At 39.5% G+C, this 24,759-nt stretch overlaps 1 protein-coding gene across 34 annotated transcripts in view; it reads right to left on the bottom strand.

The window, feature by feature from the left end:
• Positions 1-24,759, bottom strand: part of MBNL1 (muscleblind like splicing regulator 1) — a 190,724-nt gene that overhangs the window by 36,546 nt on the left and 129,419 nt on the right. For 23 of the 34 annotated variants that reach the window (XM_006202815.4, XM_031679067.2, XM_072959300.1 and 20 more), the window contains one exon: positions 2,975-3,145. In XM_006202815.4, the coding sequence (XP_006202877.1) occupies positions 2,975-3,145 (171 nt within the window). Of the gene's footprint in view, positions 1-1,805; positions 1,917-2,974; positions 3,146-24,759 lie in introns of all 34 variants that reach the window. The other 11 variants (XM_015237993.3, XM_031679041.2, XM_015237991.3 and 8 more) reach the window with 1 other exon arrangement.

The following is a 24,759-nucleotide window of genomic DNA, read 5'->3' as shown; positions in this document are numbered from 1 at the left end:
GGGTGGCATGAGAGCTATTTCCTGGTCCCAAATGCACCCTCGTCAAGCCTCAGGCTGCCTCTGCTAACAGTCAGCTAACGGGTATCCACCTGTGTTCCCCATTCTATGCTGCCGTCTCTCTAATTGGGCTGTGCTCTTGTTCCTGGTTATGATTCCTTTGGACTCTGGGGCAGGTAACTACCATGAACCCCTGCCTGTTCTTCTCATGTTCAGGAAACTCCTTCCTCATTCATTTTTTCACTTATCAAGCGATTCTTTCATCACTGCTGCATGCTGGGGGGAGGGTGTAGCTCAAGTGGTAGAGCGCCTGCTTAGTATGCACAAGGTCCTGGGTTCAATCCCCAGTACTGCCTCTAAACATAAATAAATAAACCTAATTACCTCCTCCGACCTAAAAGACAAGGTCGCTGCTACATGCCAGGCATAATACTGGATGCTTCTGGATTTAATTCAACCTTGCTAGCCTCTTTTCTTCATGTCCCTCCACTTACGGCTTGGGGGCTAAACTGGTTGGCCCTAGAGAACTAAGATGCTTTACTTACTCAACTGAGAGCCCTGTCACTGCTCAGATATTCCTGATACTGCTCCTATGAATCTGCTCACAGTACGATCTCCTTTGATATCACCACTATCCTACGTTGGATTCAACTCTGTCTTCAAACACAATCATCTAGTCTAGAGGCCATCCTCCCCTGAGTGGCCTTTTCCATATTAGTCACCTGACTGCTTCCAGCCCAGTTATAATCCCTGTTTGTGGGCCTCGCATTAAGGTTCCAGTAAGCAGCTGGTTGTGACCATCTCATTTATTTCTGAATCTCCATAATGTTACCCTCATCAAAACAGGACTGACTACAAAAAGGATCGAAAAGTCTCAGGTGGGGTTTTGAAAGCAAATTTCCTGGATTAAAGCCTTCTCTACAGTCATTAAAACCCCAAATGCTTTAGAATTGAATAATTAAAGTGACTTCTACAGTCATTACAAAAACGTCACTCTGAACAGAGCCTATTTTTAGACCATGATCTCAGGATGCCTTTAGCAGAAGGGCAATTCCACATTCAAATCTAGTCGTATCAGGGAAAATTAACATAAAGCCTGAATGGGCTCACAACTAATAAAAATAAACGCTTTGTCTAAGCAGAGAATTTGCCAACAAAAACACTAGAAAATGAGGTAATTTTTGATGGTTTCAGAAATCTGTGATTTAGTGACTTCATAAACAACACGTATTTGTTACTAGTATTTCAAAGACATGACCATAATGCTGTTCATAGTTTGTCCCAGGATTACGCATATGGTGATCCTAGAATGGCCTTGAGAGTAACACTCAAGGACTAAGTCAGGAGACAGCCATGACTTCACAGTGAGGAACACACTGCCGTGACGTGGACTGTTTTCTGCCGTCCGGCAACCACACTTGCCGATCTCAGAGTTGCTCCCGGTCACTGAGTGGGGAGAGCCTGGCAGTAAGCACTCTTCAAATGTTTAAGTGGAACAAAGTATCTTACATCAAGGCGAGATCTTACATCAACTAAAGTTGTAGCCATTCCCAGGATTTATCAGATCTTTGAAACCATATGTGAGGGCCAAGTGTCAAAGAAAACTCTTGTCCTATATTTTATGCTAAAGAGAATGATTAAACTTTTTTTTTCAACCAAATGGAAATCTTCATGCTATCCCAATATAGACATGTGAAATTAACAGATGTCACAGAAATAAATTTAAGGTATTTTTCACTGAGTCCCCCATAATGGAAAAAATATATATATCAAGTTAAAACAGACACAAAATTATAATATTCTCTCACCTCAACTGTATAGTATTGACAATTGGTATCACTGACGATTGGATTTGGAGATCCCTCCCACCTCGAAATGCAATCCCCCCCTCTTTTTTGGAATGATTGGTGCATTAAGTTCTAAGAGAGAATAATAATTACGTTGAGTTCAGGTGTTAAAAATGTACTAGGAAAAAAATCAGTTAGCACACATGCTACAATTAGCATATCAGGAAAATGTGGGTCTTCACACTTCCGTGACCCCATAATATCGCATAGAAGTCAATGACAGAAATATTCTGATCATTGCAAATTTCAACATGCATTTAAATACAGCATTACTGTATCACAATTAACATCAGAACATCTTTTGCAACCTAAAATTAATTATGATATAAATCTCTTACATTTTTGTGGATAACTGTGAGTAAAGGTTATTAAAGTCATCTGTCACATACAACCTCCCCCCGAAATCCAAATGAATAAATAAATAAATAAATGTGCTCAGAATCAAAAGTTATCCACACGTACTGCTCAGTAAACAACAAATCCCTATGACCACCTACAGTTTATAAAATGCAGCTCTTTTCCTTAAAAAAAAAAAAAAAACCCTTGGGGTTTCTGCCTCTCCTGACTGGTCCTCCTCTGATGGGACTCCCAGGTCTGTGATATGGACTCCCCATCGTCAGGACTCTCCCAGACCTTGTACTATGAAATAATTTCAATTTACATTGAAAAGAATAACAAAGACTCCTTTCCATAAAGAGAACTATATGGATTCTCTTCAAGGAGGGGGAAAGGGAAACATGTTCTCAAAATTAATGATGATATATACCATTTTTTAAAAAAATGACGATTATCACTGGAGGTAGCCTGAAAATGCACCTTGACTATCCTGATGTTTAAGGACCATTTTACAAAAGACCATTTTAACACCTGCAAGTCACAGGATTTAATCTGAAAAGAATTTGGGGGGAAAACATGCTATAACATACATTTCCACATGATTTAGCCAGAAGATGAGTAACTTGACAGTGTCAAAACTACTTCCAGGGTTTGACTGATAATTTTGCTAGAAAATGCTAGGCAACTGATCCTGTTACCTGTGTTCACTTGATCTAGTGCATTCATCACTTTAACACTGAAACTGAGCACTCAGAGCGACAAACATAGGCAATGAGAACTGAGGCCAGGCTCACCACGGGTTGTAACGGGGCACCGGGCATCATGGCATTGGCTAGTTGCATTTGCTGGGCCAACATGGCCATGTTCTTCTGCTGAATCAAGTTATTGCGCCCATTTATCTCCAACTGTGTTTTTAAGTGTGGGGGTGGATGAAGATATTTGCAGTTCTCCCTGGAGCAACGACCCTAAAAAACAAAAGCAGAAAATGCCATCTTGAAAAAATTAAAATCCACAAATCTTAAAAAAAAATCATAATAATGCAAGCCTACGACTTGAATCTATGGGTGTTTCACACAAAGTATTGTCCAAATCACTTTATATTTCAAATAAATAATAAATTCACTCAAATACATTATCAAAATGAGGTATTAAGACATATGGAAAAAGTTTAAAGTTTAAAGAAGTTCCTGTACTTTAATATTAGCCCTATTATTTCTAGACCCAAGTTTAAAAATCTACAAACTGCCAAGGTAACACTGAAACACAGAATATCAAATAAAAATATTAGGCTCCTTCCATGATATTTTCTGGTTGACTTTAATAAACCCAAAAGAGTCATGAAGTTTTAGCATCTATTTTTACGTATTGGGCTGTAAGGAAATGACCTTAGAGGACTCAAGGCTCACTGTATCTTCAGCAAAACGCCTTTACACATATCTCATAAAAAGTAAACTGAAAATTCCTTCTAAGCTTTATAAGACCACATATTAAAAAAGCTACAGATGAAAAGAAGAAAATTCCCAGACACTTCCACTGAATATAGAGATTAATAAGTATAATGAAATATTGGTGAAAAACAGAGCCTTTAACCTTTCAGCGATAAACCTAGTCTCCTTCGCCCAAGAACTATAGAACAACAGAACTAGGCATATTTACCCTCCAAAAATGTGTAGTATAAAATGGAGAAACAAAGTAAGTGACTATAAAATAAGAAATGTGAATATATCTTTCTTTCGGAATGATCCTTCTCGTTAAAATACCCACTAAGGTCTGTATTATGTAACATTGTGAGGGACCGACCCATATTATTTCAATATAATCTTGTCAAGTCATATTGATAGTAACCTATCTCAATTTCTACCTTGACACTTTCTTTCACCAATAAATCTAATTAGAACTGTTTGTGAGGGTAAAAGAAAGATTTAATTGAAGCCATCAACCACCTTCTCGAGCCTTCTTTGGTTTTTCTAAGAAAAATCTATTTACCATAATTTGACCTTGTACTGTTAAATCGACTCAGGAAACTGATGTTTATGTTTGCGATAAAAATCTGTCACAATTCTAATTTGAACGCTCTATTTCTGGCTTGTTTTGATTAAGGTTTTTAGGAAAAAGTTTACACACAGGCTAATATCAGAGAATACTGTCTGCTATTCTAACAAGCCTTATGCCATAAAGAATTACTAATATTTTAAATCAGGAGGCACAGGGGACAGTAGTTCACAGCAAGGGCCTTACAGGTCTCAAGATCTGGGGTAGAGAGACTTAGCTCTCTCACTTATCAGCTGCACAGATTGCATAAAAAACTAACTTCTTTAAGCTTTGGGCTTTTCATTCATTTCAAAATTGCTATATAACCTACACCATGGGTTCATTTTGAAGATTAAAGAAGATAATGTACCGTCACACCTTAGGCACTGTGAACACTCTCTGAGGGGCAGGGGGAAGGTTAGAAGCAGCTATTACCACCACCTCCAGCACATTTTAAATTCTATATCCAGTAACAGAAAAACAAAGTATCAGCAGGAAGGTAATTTCCATAATATCTATTAGTGATGGCTATTGATAACTTCACAAGTAAAGTAACAGTTACATATGTATGACATTCCGAATGAAATCACCACGCTTGGTATCTGTTGAGATCATGAGCAAAGTCTTAGTCTAAAATCATCTGGATACAAAACAACTTGTACAAAAACAGCGCTTCGAGTCACAAGATAAACCACAGAGAATGACTGGCCAACATAAATAAACTCATGGATGACACGTGGTCTGAATCCAGGGCTGTCCAGTTGAGGTCTTTTAGGGGAAACGTGCCTTTTTTTTTTTTTTTTTTGGTACAAAGAACATCTTGGCTCTAAGAGAAATTCTGGTTCTCAATATCTCCACATCACATTTCTCACTGAAATTGGATTTATTGAAGTGCAGATAAGCAGGGTTATATCTTCTTTGAGGATTCAGTTACTGTCAATTCACTCAGATCAGTTTCTATGGTTCCATAAATAGCACAGAAACAGCCCTAGGCCCTGAACCTGGCCTTGGCCACACTAGCGCTGGTCTCCCTAAGCACTTCATTCCAACGCCTCCCTTGGACAAAACCACCAAGGCCCTCCCACCTGTGAACACAGCCTGGGTGGAGATAATGAGGAAGAGAAACCACATGCAAACCACCCTGTTCTGTAACAGTGCATCTCCAAACTTTTAATAGAAACTCAGACCTTTGGTTTTCATTTTGTCTTTACTACATCTACTCAGGAAAGATGCCATTTTACCACGTTTCTTTTTTTAAACCTTTTTTTCCATTTTTTTTAACTGAAGTATACTCGGTATACAACGTGTTAATTTATAGTGTACAGCATAGCAATTCAGTCATACATTTTTTCTTTTTTTTTTTTTTACAAGCAGAAGAAGGGTTTGGGGTTTTACAGTTACACATTTCTATATATTCCTTTTCATGTTCTTCTTCACTATAGACTATTACTAGGTATCGAATATAGCTGCATTTTCTTACATATGCTACCTTTCCATGCTCAGCTTGATTTGATTGCAACTGGAACCTTGCTTTCAAAAAGCTGTGTTCCTAAGAATCAATTGAGGATATTGTGTGGAAAAGCATGCAGACTACCAAGCCTCTCCCACAGTGTCCGTGGCAGTAGGGCTGGCAGCCCAGGGATCCGCGTTTTAACAGTATTCCAGGTCACTCTGATTTGGCAGAAAACACTACAAAACGCAAGTCTGCAAAGCCACACGAATTTTTCATTGACATGTGTGGAAAAAATAACAGATGTAGCCTCTGCAATTGATATTAGATAAACTTAGCTTCTCAGGAAGGTCAAAACTTGCTTAATGCTGACTGTGCCGCTGAATAATTGTGGTTTGACAAATAAAAAGGTCAAAAATAAGTTAGAATACACATCCTCTTCTAGAAAACTGCCTAAAACCCTGGAGACAACCAGCAGAGGCATCCCTTCTGTTGAGAGTTAAGGTAAATGCGACACTGGTACCTTCCCAGCTTCATCCATCTCTTGAGTTCCCAGCACCGTACCTCAGCAAGCATTTGCAGAATGAATGAAGGAACATTTCTGACACAATGCTTAAAGGTGAATTCCGCGGTAATTCTGTGCTGGAGACCATGAAGATCATAGAATAAAAACTAGGCCTAATACCAAATTTTGACTCTGAGCTGTACTAACCTGATGATGCTTTTATTCAGAGGCCAGTAATTTGAACAGACAACAAAGCTTGCCATGAAAAAGGGAGAAAACAAGGAAAGGCCTGCAGACCTCACTAGAGAGAAAGAAGATTTGTGCAGGAGTCCAATATATTTGGCATTCAAAAACTTATACAGTGACAATACATTCTAAAAATCTAAGAACAAAAATTCCGTCAGTACCTAGTGCTCACATACGCAGATTCTTGTATGGGAACTACGACTCTGCACCATCCAGAGATTTCACCCCAAGATACAATAAATTGGGCTGCTAGGGTCAATACAAAAATATAAAGCAGCTTTTGTCCAGTTCTGATTGCTACACGTAGCTCCACTTACTGCCAAGTAATAGCAGATTTTTATCAACCATAGCTTGGTTCGAACAGCAGCATTGTTACTTGCTGTGTGTCCCTGCAGAAGTTGGTTACATTCTCTGAGTGGTCATACCTTTTCTGTAGAACAGTAACAATACCATTGATCTCACTGGCGATGTATGAGGATTGAGCAAGACAGTGAGGCCAACCTCATGCATGGCTCCTGCTATACATAACTGGCTGTCAATAAACATTATTTTTCTCTCTTTGCTTAAGCTCTCAAGCTAGCGACAAGTAGCAGCTGGTTCACGCTGCACCGTTAACTGTTAAAAGTACTAAAAATAATACACGTGGCAAAACTCAGTGTCAGTGCATGTCAATCATCAATAATATAACATAAGCTTGCCCCTTAATCATCATTCTGTATTTGCCACATCCGCGAAGGAAAAATGCCATTCTAATACGCTTCTCACAGTGCTATGTTTCTGAGGTTTACTTTTGTTGACTGCACTAAAATCTTACTTTCAATGAGCTGGCCAGCTGACTAGCAGGCCACTCTACAGAGCCTGTACCATAAATACCTTAGGCTCCATTCAAGGAGGCTTTTTATAAGTTGCCACAACACAGATTCCAAAAACATCATTGTAATGCATATATTGTATATTTTAAGGAAATGGAGAAAGTTCAATAAAATATTGACGCAGAATGAGTTCACTTTGCTCTAATAATTTCTCTACATCTTTAAATTAAAAGTACTCTGTCCAAAAAAAGTAAGAACAAATTCCAAAAGCCTCTATGAGATCAACAATTTTGGTCAGAGATCACCTGAGGCCAATGGAGAGCTCAAGACACCACGTCCTCAGTTTCTGAGGTTCAAACTGTTGAACTGTGAACTGAAGGACTTTCTCATTAGCCTTTGAAACTGGCACAAAGTGTGTGATTCTAACAAGGGAAGACGTACATTTAGATTAATTGTTTGAGCCTCAAAATAAATGCCTGGTTAATTTTTAAACATCAGAGATTAATTGTTTGAGCCTCAAAATAAATGCCTGGTTAATTTTTAAACATCAGAGTCTAATACAGTGTACTTTAAAATTATTACATAGTATGGATTACCATGTATTATTACATATACTACATATCTAAAATGATACCTATGTGATGTATGTGGTGAGGTATAAATTGTAGAATAAAGATAAAACTGAATGGAACTAGAGATGGCAATTTAGAGATATAAGAAAACTATTTCTCAGCTTTTTTCAATATTTATTTAAGAATTAGCTAACAATCAAAAACAAAACATTGTACTTAGACTAAGCTGGCTAAACTTAGTAAAACAAAAAAAACCCCCAAAATTCTATTTGAAAACTGGAAAAACTAATTTCCCATTTTTAATTATACTTCTTCTACCTAAAATAAAAGGAATATTGTGACTTATGAGGTCAGAATGTAAAAAGACACTTTATTAAGCTGCCAAATGGTAACTGTGTGGTAGGATTAAAATTACTGAGTCATATTTGGGTAGATTCTGGAAATAAAAGGGCAATGAAAAAATTATAAGGGTACCAGCTAATACTCAGAAGTCTTTTCCAACTTTCACTGGTAGACTATTCAACCTGCAACCATTTAGATCAATTCTTAAAACAAAACTAATATTTCCTTTGGAACAGCTGAGATAGGCAAATGTTTTTGAAGCACTTTCTGGAGATATCCATCGCTCAGATATTGGCCAGAAACTCTGGCAAAGGAAACTGGTAGCTTCCTATTGAAAATAACTGGCTTTTGGTTGGCTTTTTTTTTTTTCCAGCTAAGATGGTACAAATATCTCAGAAAAATTTTGCAAAAGGGAAAAAAATTGGCAATCAAGAAATATCACTGCAGCACACTTTTCCAAAAATGTTTTTTATGGTTCTGTCATGCTGTTTAATTATCTATTCTAATGCAAGGGTGAATACATTTACATATATAATATTTATTTTAAAATTATAAGTACCTAGTGGTGAGAAATGTATGGCAGTTTAAAAGGTGATTAACTTTAAGAAAAATTATACTTCACACACACACAAATATGCATACACATGCATATATGCTCAAGCATTTTGTTTTCCTTTAGGTGAATGAATGTAAGTTTAATTAGCTCTAGGAATTACAGTTTATTGGCTTTTACAAATATCAAAAATAAGTCAATTGCATCTAACACATAGGATATTGTAGCTCTTAAATGTGTATCTCCTTATGATTCACTTGTTTCCATAAAGGGCTTGTGTCTGTTTACAAGAATATACACATCCTAAAAAGAAATTCAAGGTTTCTCAGCCTCAGCTCTACTGACCTGTGGGGCCGGATAAGACTTTGTTGGGGGGGGGCTGTTCTTGCCGTTCGTTGCAGGATGCTTAGCACCACGCCTGGACTACCAGATGCCTAGCCTACAGCACTCCTGTCCTCGGTTACAATCATTAGAACTGTCTCTAGATATTGCCAAACGTCCCTGGGAGTCAGGGGCAACAAAGTCATCTCCAGCTGCGAGCTAACCACTGCTTAAAGCTAACGCAGTTTAATGGGGGCCATATTAGTCTGCTGAGGCCGCCATAACAAAATACCATAGGCGGGTGGTTTAAGCAACACAAATGCATTTTCTCACAGTTCTGGAAGTTACAAGCCCAAGATGATGGTTCTGGCCAATTTGGTTTCCAGTAAGAGCTCTCTCTTTGGTTTGCAGACAGTCACCTTATTGTTTCCTTACATGGCCTTTCCTTGGTGCGTGCACAGAGAGAGAGAGAAAGCTCACTGATGTCTCTTACAAAGACTCCAATCCCATCAGATCAGGGCCTCACACTCAGAATGTTAACCGTAATTACTTTAACCTTAATTATCTCCTTAGAGGCCCCATCTCCCCATATAGCCACATCGGAGATAGGGCTTCAACATATGAATTTCAGGGGGACACAAACATTCAGTCAGTAAAAGGGGCACACATAATTTAACAACTGCCAACCTAAAGTTATTTGTAAATAGCTTTAAATATTTTCATGTACCATTTAAATGTAAACACATTTAAGTTCTGGGAATTTTCTCAAGCATAAGATAATGGATTTGTACTATAAAACCTAAACTCTGAAGTGGGACGTTGACCAGTTATTCCTTTTAATTTTGCCAAATTCTAACAGCTGCTGCTTCTGAAAAGTTTCAAGGTATGAATATGTTAGTTTCAATATTTGTTTGCTGAAAAACAAATAAAGACTGCGTCATATCAAAGACTAAATAATTAAATTCCAAAAATCCTATCAATAGCTCTATTCACTTGTTAACGAGAATACTGAAGATGCTGGCTTTTCTTCCCAAAAGGCAAGCAACACTTTCTTGATTTCACTTCCCTACAGAAAGTTGTTTCAGGATAACTAAAAGTTAGACATGTATACTGAGAAAGATAAATTAAGGAGTCAGAGAACCCAGAAAAATAAGGTTCTCTGAATGCCAACTGCAATTCTGCTGGACCCACTGCATAGCGCTGTTTTCAGTCACATGTAGATGTGTACATGTGCCTGTATGTAATGATGCATATAAACACACACATATGTTCACCCCAAATGTATACCTGTATCTCAACAGCAGCATATGTATTGCAAACTTAGACTCTGCTTTTGTTGCAAATTTAAGAAACCTACGATACAGGACTAAAATGTTTATTTCATGTTTTATTTGAAAAAACTCATAAGGATTTGTAGAAAGCTATGGAATAAAATCCAAAGGGACACTGGACTCGTTTGGCAGAAATTGCTAAAGTAGTCAAAACAGACACCTTCATTTTTCCCCTTTGACAGTCTCCATGGAGATTTCACTGATTTGATGTTATTGTTTTGTTCTGTTTTACAAATAGTATTCTATACTATACGGTAAGCCAGTTGACCCTTGAACAACACAGGGTGGCAAGGGGAGAGGGGGTGGGCGAAGGGTGTTAGGGACACCGACTCTGCACAGCTCAAAATTGGCACAGAACGTTATAGCAGGCCCTTCTTTGGGGCAATTGAATCTGCAGATTCAACAAGACAACAAGAGCTGGGAGAATTTTCCCCTAGCAGTAAGAGAAAAAAGAAGCAGACATTTATAAATGTCTTTTCACTAAAATAGTCCCAATTTCCTTATATTATTTTACTACAGATCTAAAGTGTTTTCAAGTGAAATACAATGTAACACAAATTTAGATTCCCCCCCCCCTTTTCCTGATCCCATAAAAAGTTCATATTCAGAACTGTGGCTTAACAATTACTGAGACTGTCGGTAAAAGAAAGGAAAGGAAAGTACAGACACACACATGCACAATTCTACACACAATCTATTCAGCCTAAATCTGTAATTATGCCATGGTCTGAAGGTTTGTAAAAGAATGTGGCAGACTCTGTTTCAGGGGCATTAAACTTCCTCTCATCCAAGCCTAATCTGATCTTAGGGAAGCGATTTTAGGTTAGACTTTTCTAGCTATTTAAAGAGGCCTCTCCAGTATTCAGATGTTCTAGGCACTATTTTAAAGAGCATTCCTAAGTTTGATGATGAAGATTCTTGGACATGAAAACCAATAGTGACATTTACAACATCCCAAAATACCCTCAATGCTGACGCACAGCAGCGCCCTCTAACTCAAACATCGGGATACTATGACTTTTTTCCCAGAGAACTAAGGAGCTCTAATTGCGCAACTCCCATTAATCATCTTGGAAATGGCATCCCTGAAACTCTACACGTCTAGGTAAGTGTTATGTAATGCATGGGAGTCTGGTTAGCCACTGCTTGAGGAGGAGGTGGAGAGAGGGGGAAAAGGCAACAAATCACACACACGTTCTTGTTACAGAAATACCCTCCTTTCTCCAGCAGCTTTGTCTGAGAGAGATCAGATATACATACAACTGTGACAGCAACAGTTATATCAGCACACAATTTTAGCTGCGAGTCATCTGAAGAAATCTTAGCCTCCTCAGAGCGGGCCTACAAGGATCTTATATTTAGAGTTGCTTTTGACGGGATGCTGTAAGCAGAGACAGTCTTCACTTCCCTACCCCACAGAATCCCACAAAAGTGGGTAGCCATCGACAAAGCGCTGTAAAGGGTGTAGCTGGCACCTACTGTCGGCCACTATTCCACAGTCTTCCTGGGCTCCAAAGACGGGTCTGGCCAGCATCCCTGAGCCAAACCAGAGTCTCCATGACCTTGTGAAAGCCCAGTGACATTTGGTGGGTGCCAGCATCATTAAACAGTGCAACATTCGTTGGCTGCTTTTTTATAGGATCATAAAATTGGAAATGCCAGATCACTATGTTTCTATTCTTTTTTTCAATTGCTTCATTATTTTTTCGGTACAGCAACTGTCAGACTTCTAAACTGCCGGTAGCAGAAACACTTCCGAAGTTTTATGGCATCCAAATCAGACATTCTTCAATTCTGGCTAATAATTAAAAGCCCCCAACATTTACATAATAAAATTTAGAGCTCTGTTTGTAGCGCATGCCTTCCAATTGAGAAATACGAAATGTTTTACAAATAGTACCCAACTCATCATCGTTCCATTATTAGGTGCATTACAGCATGAGCGTCTCTATTATACTTCCTAGAGCTTTCCGGATGGTAAGAAGGAGGTAAACTTCTTAAGTCAAACGTACATAATCATAATTTTTTCCTTAACAATCTGTTGGAAGACTTGTTTGAGCAGTTCTTTATAGACCTATTCCAGCTCTTGGTGCACTGATAAAGCAAAAGCTCTCCATCCATAGATACCCGTCCGAAGGGGAGAGAGAAGGGTCTTTGCCCAAGGACACATAACTGAACCCAGACAGTCTCCCTGCAGAGTTGGTTCTCCTCCTCATTCTGCAGGAGGTAGGCATTCGTACCTAGAACCACTTGGTCATCTTTATGGGTGTATGTTATTTTTTTTAACATTTTTGGGGGGGGTAATTAGGTTTATTTATTTTATTTTTGGAGGAAGTACTGGGGATTGAACTTAGGACCTCTTGCATACTAAGCATGCAGCTCTATCGCTTGAGCTATACCCACCCCCCATATGTTTTTCTAATCATTGCTCATACTAAACATAGATGACTTCAACCAAAATAGGTCAGAACCAAACGGATACTTCAACCCCCTTGAGTTCTACAAAGGAAGAGCTATTTCACAATACAAGCAACTAATTTTGGAGAACACTAATCCACATAGTATTTCCAAAGTGTAATGGAAAAACATTTAGATTCTCTTTTAAATTTTCAGTTTCTCTGTCATTCATGTTTTTTTCTCCCTCAGCAGGACCTGCACTATAGGATCAACGGCAGAAAATAAAATAATTGAGCACCAAATTAAATTTTGCTTCACATCAGCCATGTCAACAAGAGTCCTAGTGAGGCAAGAGGGTCTTAATATATCTATGGATTCCACGAACCTGGCCTCTGTGATTTGGATATACCACAAGTAAAGAAAAGGTGATTGTACATAGAAAAGAGAATATATTATATACATTAACATGAAAAATATAAAGTTAGACAATAACAGAGAGAGGATGGTAGGCTTTAAGTCTTTTAATTAGTAATATAAAGGAAACTAAAGGAAATCAAAGAGGTAAAACACTTTGGTGAAGTCAGTTCAAGAATGATAACAGACACCATTACTTTGTATTTACATGAAGCATTTGCTATATTTGTACCTTCTAGATCCTACATATGCCTACAAGTATAGGAAGGTAAACGGTTTTTACATATCTAAGATGATAACGTTTATTGTTAGTTATGATAAACGTTAAAGTCTAGTGTTATGCGATGTTTTCAGTCTCATTTCAGTATTTCCATTGTAAATCTTCCACCAAAGCCCACTAGATGGGAGAGCGCATATTATGCATGTGACTAGTGCTTAAATAATTTTCTAAACTATAACAGATGTCCGAAACTTTGTCAGTTTTATGTAGAAATTACTACATCACATTGCTCTCCAGTCTCTTAGAGACATCACTCACTTTGCCAAATAACAGAGACCCTTCCTTTCCCCCAATTTTTCACTCAGACTCCTCCATAAGCCTCTGGGATTCCCTAACTTAAAACAAATGTGGTTACTTTCTGATCTCACAGATTCTGCCTCAAGTCCAGCCATTAAATGCTACTGCCTCATGTAAACAGCAATGACAGAGCACGAAGAAAAGGTGAGGTGACAAAGGTCCTCACCACTGCTGACCACTGTCTCCTTCAAACAGATCCACTTTGTACTTGAACAAAATGTGCTCAATGCCTCTGGCTCTGTCCCTGTAGGGAAAGCACTCCCCTCCCCCACACCCCCATGACAATTTGCTAAAATTGTGCAGAGCCATCAGCTCTCTCTCAGACTTCAGGCTGCCGCGAGGAGAAAGACAATTGGCTCCCGGGCCCAGAACACGTCTCTATTGGATGCTGACTGCAGCAGCATAGGTGGTAAGGGTGAAAAAAAATCTCTTAAAGTGAAAAAGCAGCATCACAACCCAGGTTATCTGAGACTGTCTCCTCCTCGGCCCCTTCCCCCATCCTCAGAGACTTCAACCAGCTTTTTCAAGGCAGGTCCCCAAACGTCTAAAAGAATAACAGCCAGCAGCAGTTACTTAAAAATTATCGCTGGGACTACAACTGGAAAAGTCTCAGAGTTTTCAGAAAGAATTCCCTCTATTTCTAGTATCTCTGAATAACTTTTTGAAAAATATTCCATTTTAATAATAAAGAAAAGGAGATGACTACGAACTGTGGAACTCTTATAAAAACATCTCTAAGATGCGCCTCTAAGGCAGTAGGTTAGTGAAGTCATGACTCAAACACAGGCACCGGACAAGCTTCATCATTACAAGGTGCTCTGTACTAAACGGCAATCAGAGACCGCGGAGCATGTCTTACGTGCTTGCTGAAGATGGAAAGTATGGAGATGTTGGGCCGCACAGGAGCGTCAGCCATGGCAACACTGTTTTATAATAAGCCAGAATGTGAACGTAAGAGGGAAAGGCACAGGCGGCTGTCACATGATGTTTTTCTCTTGTGATCGTATCAGATACATTTAGGCTGAAAGCCCGGATCTGCTAAACACGAGGCTTGGGTGAATTAAGTGAGTAAAGCAATGTACCTGTGAATTTTACACCCTTTACCTCTGGCTAAAGCAGGTGTCTGCTACTAGACACAATTGTACCTTCCTTGGCATTCTGTACATGGCTCTCTCACCACAGGGTCCCAGGGCTTCACTGCCTACTCACTACACGTCTTCCTCCCATGCTGACCACCTCCTGAAGGGGGCGGCTGCCTCAACCTTGTGCCCACAGCCCCGCCCAGCTCCACAAGCCCCATAAACGTTTGCCAAATGAATGAGTCCCAACCGTATTTCAGAATGTCGGATATCCTGTTCAGTTCAGTAGTTCTCAAACTTCCCTCCTGCATTCTTGCCTGGACCTCTATCAACTCACACACTGCGGGCCCATTTTCTCTCAATTCATTGTATTTCCCTTCTCCCCTAGTCTCCTGCCATTTGCTCCTTTTTTCTGGTAACTTCTAATGACCATCATCCAACCACGACTTGGTACTCTGCTCCAACGCAAGTAAGAAAATGGCCACTTGCTGGCTTCACCTGAGCCCTGAGCGTGTGAGCTCCTCCTCCTCAGGCCTGGGTGATCTGCACACAGGAACTGTGCCAGGACTTGACGTAAAAAAGCCGCAGAGCCCCAGCTCACTGTTCAGATCACATCACCTCGAATCATCAAAGTTGTCTATTCCAATGCCAACTGATGCTGATTAGCAGTGAGACTTTGGGTTAATTACTCAGCCTCAAGCAACTTCAACGTCCTCTTCTATACAAACGGAGATGAGAATACCATCCCAGGGATGGTGTGACGCTGAGGTGAGAGCATGAAGGCCCTCAGCCACGCTGTGGCACTTAGTCGGCGGGCAGCACCGGGTCTGCTCCCTCCCCTAGCACAGCCTTCACCTCCCTGCCACCCCGCAGCCCCACTTCCATTTGTGGTTATCCTTGAAAGCATCTTTCTCCTTTGCCTTCAACCCCAGCAGTGACGGACTCCTTCAGCTCACAGTCAAGTTAGAATCTATTTTAATGAACTAATTCACACAAAGCCTCTAGGGGCCGAGGATGCCAATTTTCAGTCCAGAGGAAAAAAAACACTTATCCAGGAGCCAGGGAGCCCTGGGCTCACGGGTGCTCTCTCACCCACCAGCTCTGCAGCCTGACGCAGGTGCTCAACCTCCCAGCCCACACAGCGCCTTCCTTTGTGACACCATACCCAAGTAACGGGACTCCTGAAGGGCTGTGAGAAAGCTTTCCCGGTGCCCAAAGGCAGGATCAACCAATGCTCATTTCTCTTTTCATTAGGAGACTGGGGATCTGTATTTTAAAAGCAGCGGCTACTAAATGGGAATCATTTTCCTGGGTTAAACTGGATGATGAGAGGGGCCCCCTTCACATGTCACTTTCTGTGGACATTTTCTCTTTCCCTTTCTCTTCCTTCCCCCTCTTTAACTTTCTTGCCAGGTAGGAGAAACTCATGCTGGTGAATTCAGCACCTGTCAGATTGTATTACAGGTAATTTCTACAAGTCTGTCTATCCTTCGGGATTAAGAACTTGCTAAAGACAGGATGAAATCTAACTTAGCAACCTCAGCATTTTTAGTAAATATTTGCAGAATGAATAAGCAATTTCGGAGACAGGAGGGCATTTCCAGTATCCCCGCTATCACACCACTGAGAGAACACTGTAAGGCTGAAGCCAGTGGTCCTTAATCATGGCTGTACATTATAAATTAAAAATTCTTATACCTAGCCTCCACCCCCAGAAATTCTGATTTAATTGACCTTGGCTGCGTCCCAGGAAAGCTCTCAGACAATGCGAATGACTGCTACTCTGAGGACCACTGGTTAGTCTCTATATACTAACACACATTCTCGTTTACACATCAATCACAACCCTTTCCGTGGTTCTTTTAAACCCCTTGTTTGCCAGTGACTTCAAGATAACCGCTAATGTTATCTGTCGGCTAACTGATCCTTCTGCTTCTAAACTGTCTGTCTCTTCACAGCTCCTTCCCCAGACAGTGGGAGAAAGGGCACTGGGGCAGGGAGTGGAGCGAAAACAGCTACTGCCCTTTGTTCCCTTGGGCATAGGTCTCGGGCACACACACAGACACAGGCGAAAGGGAGAGCAGAACGGGACAAGGGATTCACTGTCTCCGAATCTAACCTAGAAAGTAAGCTAGATGACAGGGGATGAACGGAGGAGGCAAAAAAAGTAAAAGAAAATAAGTAAAGAATTGATCTTGCCCTAAATGTGCTTTACACCAAATCTTAGTATCGTCTAGAACAACTCATTTACACGTTTATTCACCAACCATGTGGTGAGACCACGCACGTGCTGAGGACTGTAGGGCAGCGGACACCCGAAATGAATTTGACACGTGTTCTTCGAAGGGAAATACAGCACGCACGCAAACAGCTGGAATATACAGACAGAAGACAAAGAGGGTCACAAGGGACACGCAGATACAGAGCTCGTACAGTTTGAAGGAAAAAGAGAACACTTCCATTTAGAAAAATCAGACCGTAGCTTTGAAGAAGAGGTAGAATTTATACATGATGAGTTAGAAAAGATATCCAGGTAGAGGAAATAGCATAATTGCAAACATCAATGACAAGAAACAAGTATGTAATAAGAGCCATGGAAATAAGTTTGAAAAGCAGGTTGTATCTAGCTTGGGGAGAGTTTAAAAGCCGAGTTAAAGATTGTCTGCTTCCTTCTGCAGGCCAGCGAGAGCCACTGAAGGAGGCCAGGAAGACATTTGCAAAGCTGTGTTTCATGAATTGGTCAGACAGGAGCTCCAGAGCCCCTGAGGCGGCTGTGAGCCTGGGGAGGAGACATCAATTAAACAATGATGTTAATGGTCCAGGCAAGAGCTAACACAGACCTGATCCTTCTCCAGCTCATCATTCCCAATCCCTTGATCCCGCGTTTTCACAACTTTCCGCCCTTCTCTTCTACTGCACACATCACCTGCACTCTCTCTTCCGGCCCCCGACCCCCTCCTCAGTCATACTAAACTAAACTACGTTCAGTCCCTTGTACAAGACATCACTTTGTCCAGGCAGATCCAGCTATTCGAAAATACTGCGTCTCTACTCCTTCTTGTCTGGCCTGGCTAATTTCCAGTCAGTTAGTCCCCAGTTAAATGTCACCTCCCCCAAGAAGTTTTCTTTAAACTTCAAGTCTGCTTAAGGCTCAGTTAGCTGGTTCCAGAGCATTCATTACACTTTATCATAATTGCTTGTCAGTTGCTTATTTCCTTTACTAGACCAGGAATGACGGTCAAGATCACGACTGTTTATTTCCCAGTTGTATTCCCAAAACAAGAACAGCTAGACTAGTGGCAGGCTCATAATGGGTGTTGACTAACGGAATGAGCAAACAGATAAAGGAGTCTTATGAAGCAGAATGTATATTAAGTCATTTACATATAATACATGTACAGTAGACATATAATATGCATACAGATATATTAACCATATGTCTGACTTCTAAAATACACCTAGAGCAGTGCTTGCTCAAAACCTAGTAATGTTTTGAAAACGTACTTATTGATTTGTATTTATTGACTAACTGCCACATTAAGCTTGATTATTTTCCAATTTCTTGCAACTTAATAGCAACTTTCTGCTTCAATAAGTAGTCCGTTATTCTATGCTTTATTGTTTCCTTCATACCAAGATAAAAACTGGGCTCCACACTACAGCCACATCAGAAAAGAGCAAATTAAATTAATTAATTAATTAGAAAGAAAAGAAAAAAGAAAAGAGCAATTACTGTAATCTGGACTGCTCAGATTAGAAAATGTTACTTAGAAGTGTCAATATGGTAGGTAGCTTGGCAAAAATTCTTAAAAGCATTGCTCAAGGGATAACCAATAAAATGAAACTAAAAAAATTTTCCTGTTGTAATATTTTGTTGTTAGAATAACCACTTTACATTTTTCCTGTTTTCACAAAAACCAAAAGCAATAAAAAGCAAAGTTCATGTTTGCCTCATTTTATTCTACTAGTAGCCGATATTGATCATTTTCATGTATGTTTTCTGAATGTGACACATTCCTTTACAATATTTGAAAATAATAATCTTACTAACCACTCTAAGAGAATCCTATAATATCATGAAATCAAATGTGAAAGGCCCTTTTAAAAACCAAAACAAATCAGGCTAAATTGGTGTAGTCAATACACTAACATAAAAAAATATGAATCAGGATATAAGCCTACTTTCTAAAAATTTTTCCAAACTATTTCAGTGAATCATAATGTGATTAAGTTCCAAATTATCCAACAGATATAAAGTCTCCACATGCATATATTTTTGGCTATTTCTGAAATTATGCTTGCTTTTTTTTGTTTCCTTGTTAACACTTATATCTGTAAGTCAAGACTAATTTCAAATTTTATTTAAAAAGCTGTGGTTTCTGATTTACAGTAAATTTCTCTTGCACTGTAAGTGGGGCAACTATTTTTGGTTCAATTGTTTTGATTTTGTTTTGTTTTGTTTTTAAATAAATCGTGGTCTGAAAAGTACCACTTAGTAAAGAAGTTTGTTTTTTATAATAATCTCTGGAAGAGAAGAAAAGTGGCTGATAATCAAACGGACTGATTATGCAAACGAAAAGTAATTCCTTCTAAAACCAGTATTCAGCATTATAAACTGCCAGGGTTTTGCTAAAGCATACTGGCTTACATGGGGCAGGGGAGTCAGTGAGATTACCGGAGCGCATATAACACACAGCAGGGGAAGATTTATAATGTGTTAGTCAACGAGGTTATTTTGGGGAAAGATTAAACAGAGTACCATGAAAAGACCAGGAAATATTTTAAATAGAGTCAAGTAAAAGTTTACAAATTATCAATAGCCTTATTATTTATGCTTAAAATATGTTATCAATCATTTGAGTCCAAGCAGGTCACAAAATGCCAATGTCCCATCTCCCAGATCTTCTGAAGCTGGGGACCTTTCAGATGACGTCACCCATTTTTAACAACACATGTTAACAGTCCTGCCAACTCACTGTTTATTGTGGGTATACTTTCTGTCATGTTTCCAATAATATATTTAAAAACATGCCATACCCACTGAGTTTCTCTTTAGTATATTTCTGAGTCCACTATATAAAAATATTTGTTAATTTCACAATAGACCATTTCTTGTACCTCATTTTTCATAAATAAAATACTCTGCTCACACGAATGAACAGATGGTTCATGAAAACAAACATATAACTCCCAAACTTTCTTTTTGAGAATTTTAATCTATGTGTCTCTTTCACCTGATTCCCTATCAAAAAAGAAAAGAAAAGGCACGATGGGGCAGACTACAAATCATCACATAGGGTATATTCTAGAAAGTAAATGCCATGAAGTGTCCTGTGACACCAAGGGGGACAAGTGCGGAGGGAAACAGCCAGGGAGCAAGGCACTGTCACAAGTATTTTCAGTCAGCCTCACAATGACCATATTAATAACTGGCATTAACTTCATTACACTGATTGGGAAATGAAGGTCCAGAGAGGTTAAATGACTTGCCCAAGATGACAGAGGTAGTGAATCAAGTCTAAGTCTCAAATCCAGCTCTGCTACCAAGACTGAGGATTCTGTCCTCCGTAACGCTTCTCAGGAATCCAAGGAGCCAGGGAGGCCCTCCCAGGCGGAAGGGCAGCAAGTCCCACCACACAGGTGGGAACCTCAGGCTGCTCGACAGACAGGAGTAAACCAGCCCGGCTGCAACAGAGGCTGCGTCCAGCACAAGTTCAGAGAGTTAAGGTGAGGTACGTGGAAGTAACTCAAATGCCTGGTTGAGAAATCTGCAGAAGCAAAGATACCCATCCCCTGAGTGCCTCTGCTGAGGCCTGCCTGAATTGCAGGAAGACACTGCACAGTGGAGATGGCCTAAGTCCTAAGGATACAGAAAGACTGCACTAAGTTCAAGTGCGATGACTGTTCATCTGGTTATACGGTTCCTAATGACACAAGACACAACAGTTGCACTAAACGGTTCACGTGGGTCAGCACTCACACAAACGTCCTCCGTGAAATTTACATTACAAAACGGCAGAGAAGAGAAACTAGACCTAAATGATAATCAGGACTGTTATTTGATATTTGAGCTTAAGGTAATTTATATTACCCTATGAAGAAAGGAAAATGTACCTAGTCATTCTGTTAAACCTGAAACAGTAAGATATTTGCTTTGCAATCTTCAATTTATAAAAATAAAAACATTTCCCATAAAATAAAAACTACTTATCCATTTTTAAAAACAAATTATGAGCATAGTAGTTAAATACAGGGTAAAGAAATTAACTATGGATGATGAGGAGGGAAAAAAATTACCACTTATTGTCTATGCCTTTCCAGACAGAACAGTGAACATAATCTATTCAACTGAAGCCCTCCCGGAGCCAGGCTCCACCTGACACTGCCCCTGTTTATTCTCCTCACAGCACTGGTCACACCTGCAATGATGCTGCTTATTTATGTGCTTACTGCCTGACAGACTGCACGAGGGATATAAGATCCATGAACGTGGGGCCTCGCTTCCCCTAGCTTGGAGTGAGCCAGGGTGTTGAATAAAGGAAAGAACGGATCTCACATAATCCTCCCAACAATTCTGGGATGGGGAATACTGAGAACACCGTGCCCCTCCCCCTTTGCAGACGAGGATTCAGTGATTCTGTGAAGTTAAGTCACTTGAACAAAGTCACAGAACAATTAAAGTGATGGATATGTACTGTATAAACAAATTTGGCAGGCTATGTTTAGAACTAAAACAATATCAAGTTGAAATTCAAATAGCCAGTGGTGTTTACAATGCAGCCCCCAAAAAAAACAAAACAAAAACCAAACCAAAACAAAACAAAAACCCCTCTAGAGGACTCCTTTCATTGTATATAAGCACCGAGTCAGTCAGACAGACTTCTCATAGCTGTCATCACATTACACATTTAGTTATACTATGGATTTCACACGAATTGATATGACATTTTTCAAGTCATAAACAAAGTTGCCTATGTTACCCTTTGGGAAAAACTCAATTTTGCTCCAAAGTATTTGTGTTGCCACTATAAAGGTCTCAGTGTGGTTCTCACTTTGGAGGAAATTGTGAAGAAAATCTAGCTGATAATCTTAGTTTTATAGCTGTAGGTTCATCTTGGAAAACCACGTAGGATGAACTGAATGTCAGTGATAAAAAAAACAGATTCATACTAAATTGGTTACTCTCAATAACTGTTTGAAAAGCTCTATAAATTAGACACCACTTTTCAGTGAGAACCTTAGAAAAAATTATTTAAAACAATTTCATACCTCCTACTAAAGGTGATAATATCTATGAGGGCTGAGAAAGAAATGACTCCTGAGAAAACAATTTCTGCAAAGAACTGGGGAACTATGTATGACATTCAAATTCACTCTGCCAACCACTGCACATACACAGGAAAGAAGAAACTGTATCCACAGGTTTGCTAATATCCTTTTTTAATATCTATCTATTAATAAATATATATTGTGTATCCATTAGCTTATCATCATGCTGGATAATACAGGCTAGAGAAAGAAATAAAAAATGGAACTCTAATTAGTAAAGAGAGCTGGATATAGGAGACATGGGTGAGAAGCAACCTTAAGTAGAGACATAAAGTTGGGCTAACATGGTCGAAGGTTCTTCTCTCAGACCTGACAGGATGCACGTTCCAGTCTACCACTCCTTCTCTTGAGGAGGTAAGTCAGTGGCTTTTTTACCTACTAGGTCACGAGGGTTCCAGAGACGTCTAGCTCGTTGCTGCCATTTTGTGGCAGATCACATCCGGCAAGTGAAAGGGTTGGAATTATGGTGCCCATTAAATGTACTCTGGGACCTGGGATCAGTCTTGGACATCAAAATATCCCCTAGGAAAGATTCTAGCTGCAAGATAATTTGTGATTCTAACCTGCGTAACAGATTTAAAAGCTATCCAATGACCGTGAGCTCCTTCCATGTGAATTCTAGTGTGAACACAAGAGTGTTGCTTTCCAGGATCTCAGAGCTCTGCAGGCACACGTGGAGAAGGGATTTGAGGGAGAGAGGACGCAAGACAGGAAGACAGACCAGTACGTGTCAGGTGGGGAGAACAGGGATGTTTACGTACAGGAGTTCTGTTAACTCCCTACGGCATCTGGGCAAGAGATTGTGGGCTCCTTTTAGAAGCTACCTCGAAGAGTTAAGGCAGAACCACTCTAGACACTTAGGATCTAAGGGAATCAATTGTATATTGCATTAAAATGCTGGAAAATTCAGCAGGCCATCTGCACAGGCATGTTTCCTGTTAAAAACAGAAAAGGGGGCTTTGGGATTTTCTACTCAGATGGGTTCTCAGGAATATTTTTGCATCTTTTATGAAGTTTCCCTTACATTACTGCAAAAAGTGGGAGTAGCTACCTTTCAGAAGAACGTGCGGGTATTGGCAAGGTACGGAAATATCCTGAAAGGCTGCTTTTATAATGTATGTTCCTTCTTCATGTGTATCTTTCCCACCCTGAGATGATGGCTCACCCAATTACGGCTATTACATAATTGTGCCAAATATAAAAAGGGATTTGTTAAGAAGAAACTCTAAAGGAGAGATACATTATTCAAAAATTAAACATGAACACTTTGAATGTTTTGTTCTCGTTGCTACTGAACAAAGGCAGAATTTCTGGGGCAATTGTTTACTCAAAGAGGCAGAAGTAGGAGAAGTATGCCAATTTTCAAAAGCATTCCATTCATTTTTTGAGTTTTGACATAGCACATGAAATGTAAATATGTACAGAAAGCTCGCTCTGTTGAACTCTGCCCCCATTACTACCACTGCAATGGGTCTCATGTCAATTTTAGCTCTCAATTTTTATCTCAGAAAGATGCTCAGAAATTTTTAATAGAAGTATTATGTAACAATAAGAAGTGAACTGCATATTAATATGGATACAACGTTACCCAAGTACTTAAAAAAACAAAAAGCCCATCTTTAGGGACCACTTGTTGATATTTCTGTTCATGGTTCATTATATGAAGAGAAAAGAATGCCATTATTTGCTATTTATAAATCTCAACTGCCTCTCCATAATATAAACTTTTTTTTCTTTTACAAAATGACAGTACTTAATGATGCTCCCTGTATTCATAACCCATGCTCAGTAAAAGAAACTCTTAAAACGGTTTGCAATTCATTCAGATGACAGAAGCTAAGAGAGTGCCAATACTTTATCATCAATTCCCTGCAAACTCAGTCCTTCCCACCAAAATAGAATTGGAAAGCATTCATAAGAATTTGTAAAATGTGCTTCTGTATGAGCTGGGGTGGGAAGGGGATAGACAAACAGATACAGCAAGCCTGAGGCAACGGTATGCTACTTCTCACTGCTGCCAATTAGGAACTCAGCACTTTGCTGATCAAATTTGATTTTTCATCTCTCATGTATACTCTGTTTTTCATCTTAAATTACCCCAAGGTGTTTTGTATAGGAAGAATCACTGCAATAATGTCTGGCATATGTTTATCAGAATGCCGCACCAACAAAACCACGGCAGGCAGGAGCTAAGCGCGCCAGGAATAAGGAAGAATCCAAAATTAGGTCCCCCACTAGTCAGCTTTCCTCCCCAACGTCTTCTGGAGCTGCAAGAAGAATTTTGGTTCCCCTTGGGATTTTCAGGCAAGTTGTATGAACCAAGTTTTCAGATGCAAATGACAAGGTCAAAGAAGGAAGATTTACAGGTATGAGGAGCTGGAAGAAGAAATGGAAATGTGGGAAGAAGGTCAGAAATTTGAAGGGTAATGTCAGAAATCTGTGAAGGGAAGCTTAAAAGGTTACATAACACATCTGCTGCTAGCTAGGGAGACTTCATACTTCAAACTTGGAACCGTCATTATCCATTCTAGGAAAGGTGTCATTTCTCCAAAAAGATCACCTTTATATGGGTAATATTATACTGTGAAGTTCCTTTAAAACTGATAAAGGAGTCCGTGTT

Source organism: Vicugna pacos, chromosome 1, assembly GCF_048564905.1.
Source record: "Vicugna pacos chromosome 1, VicPac4, whole genome shotgun sequence".
NCBI lineage: Eukaryota > Metazoa > Chordata > Mammalia > Artiodactyla > Camelidae > Vicugna > Vicugna pacos.
Note: the sequence above shows the minus strand (reverse complement) of the source record. Positions and strands in the feature narration are given on the sequence as shown.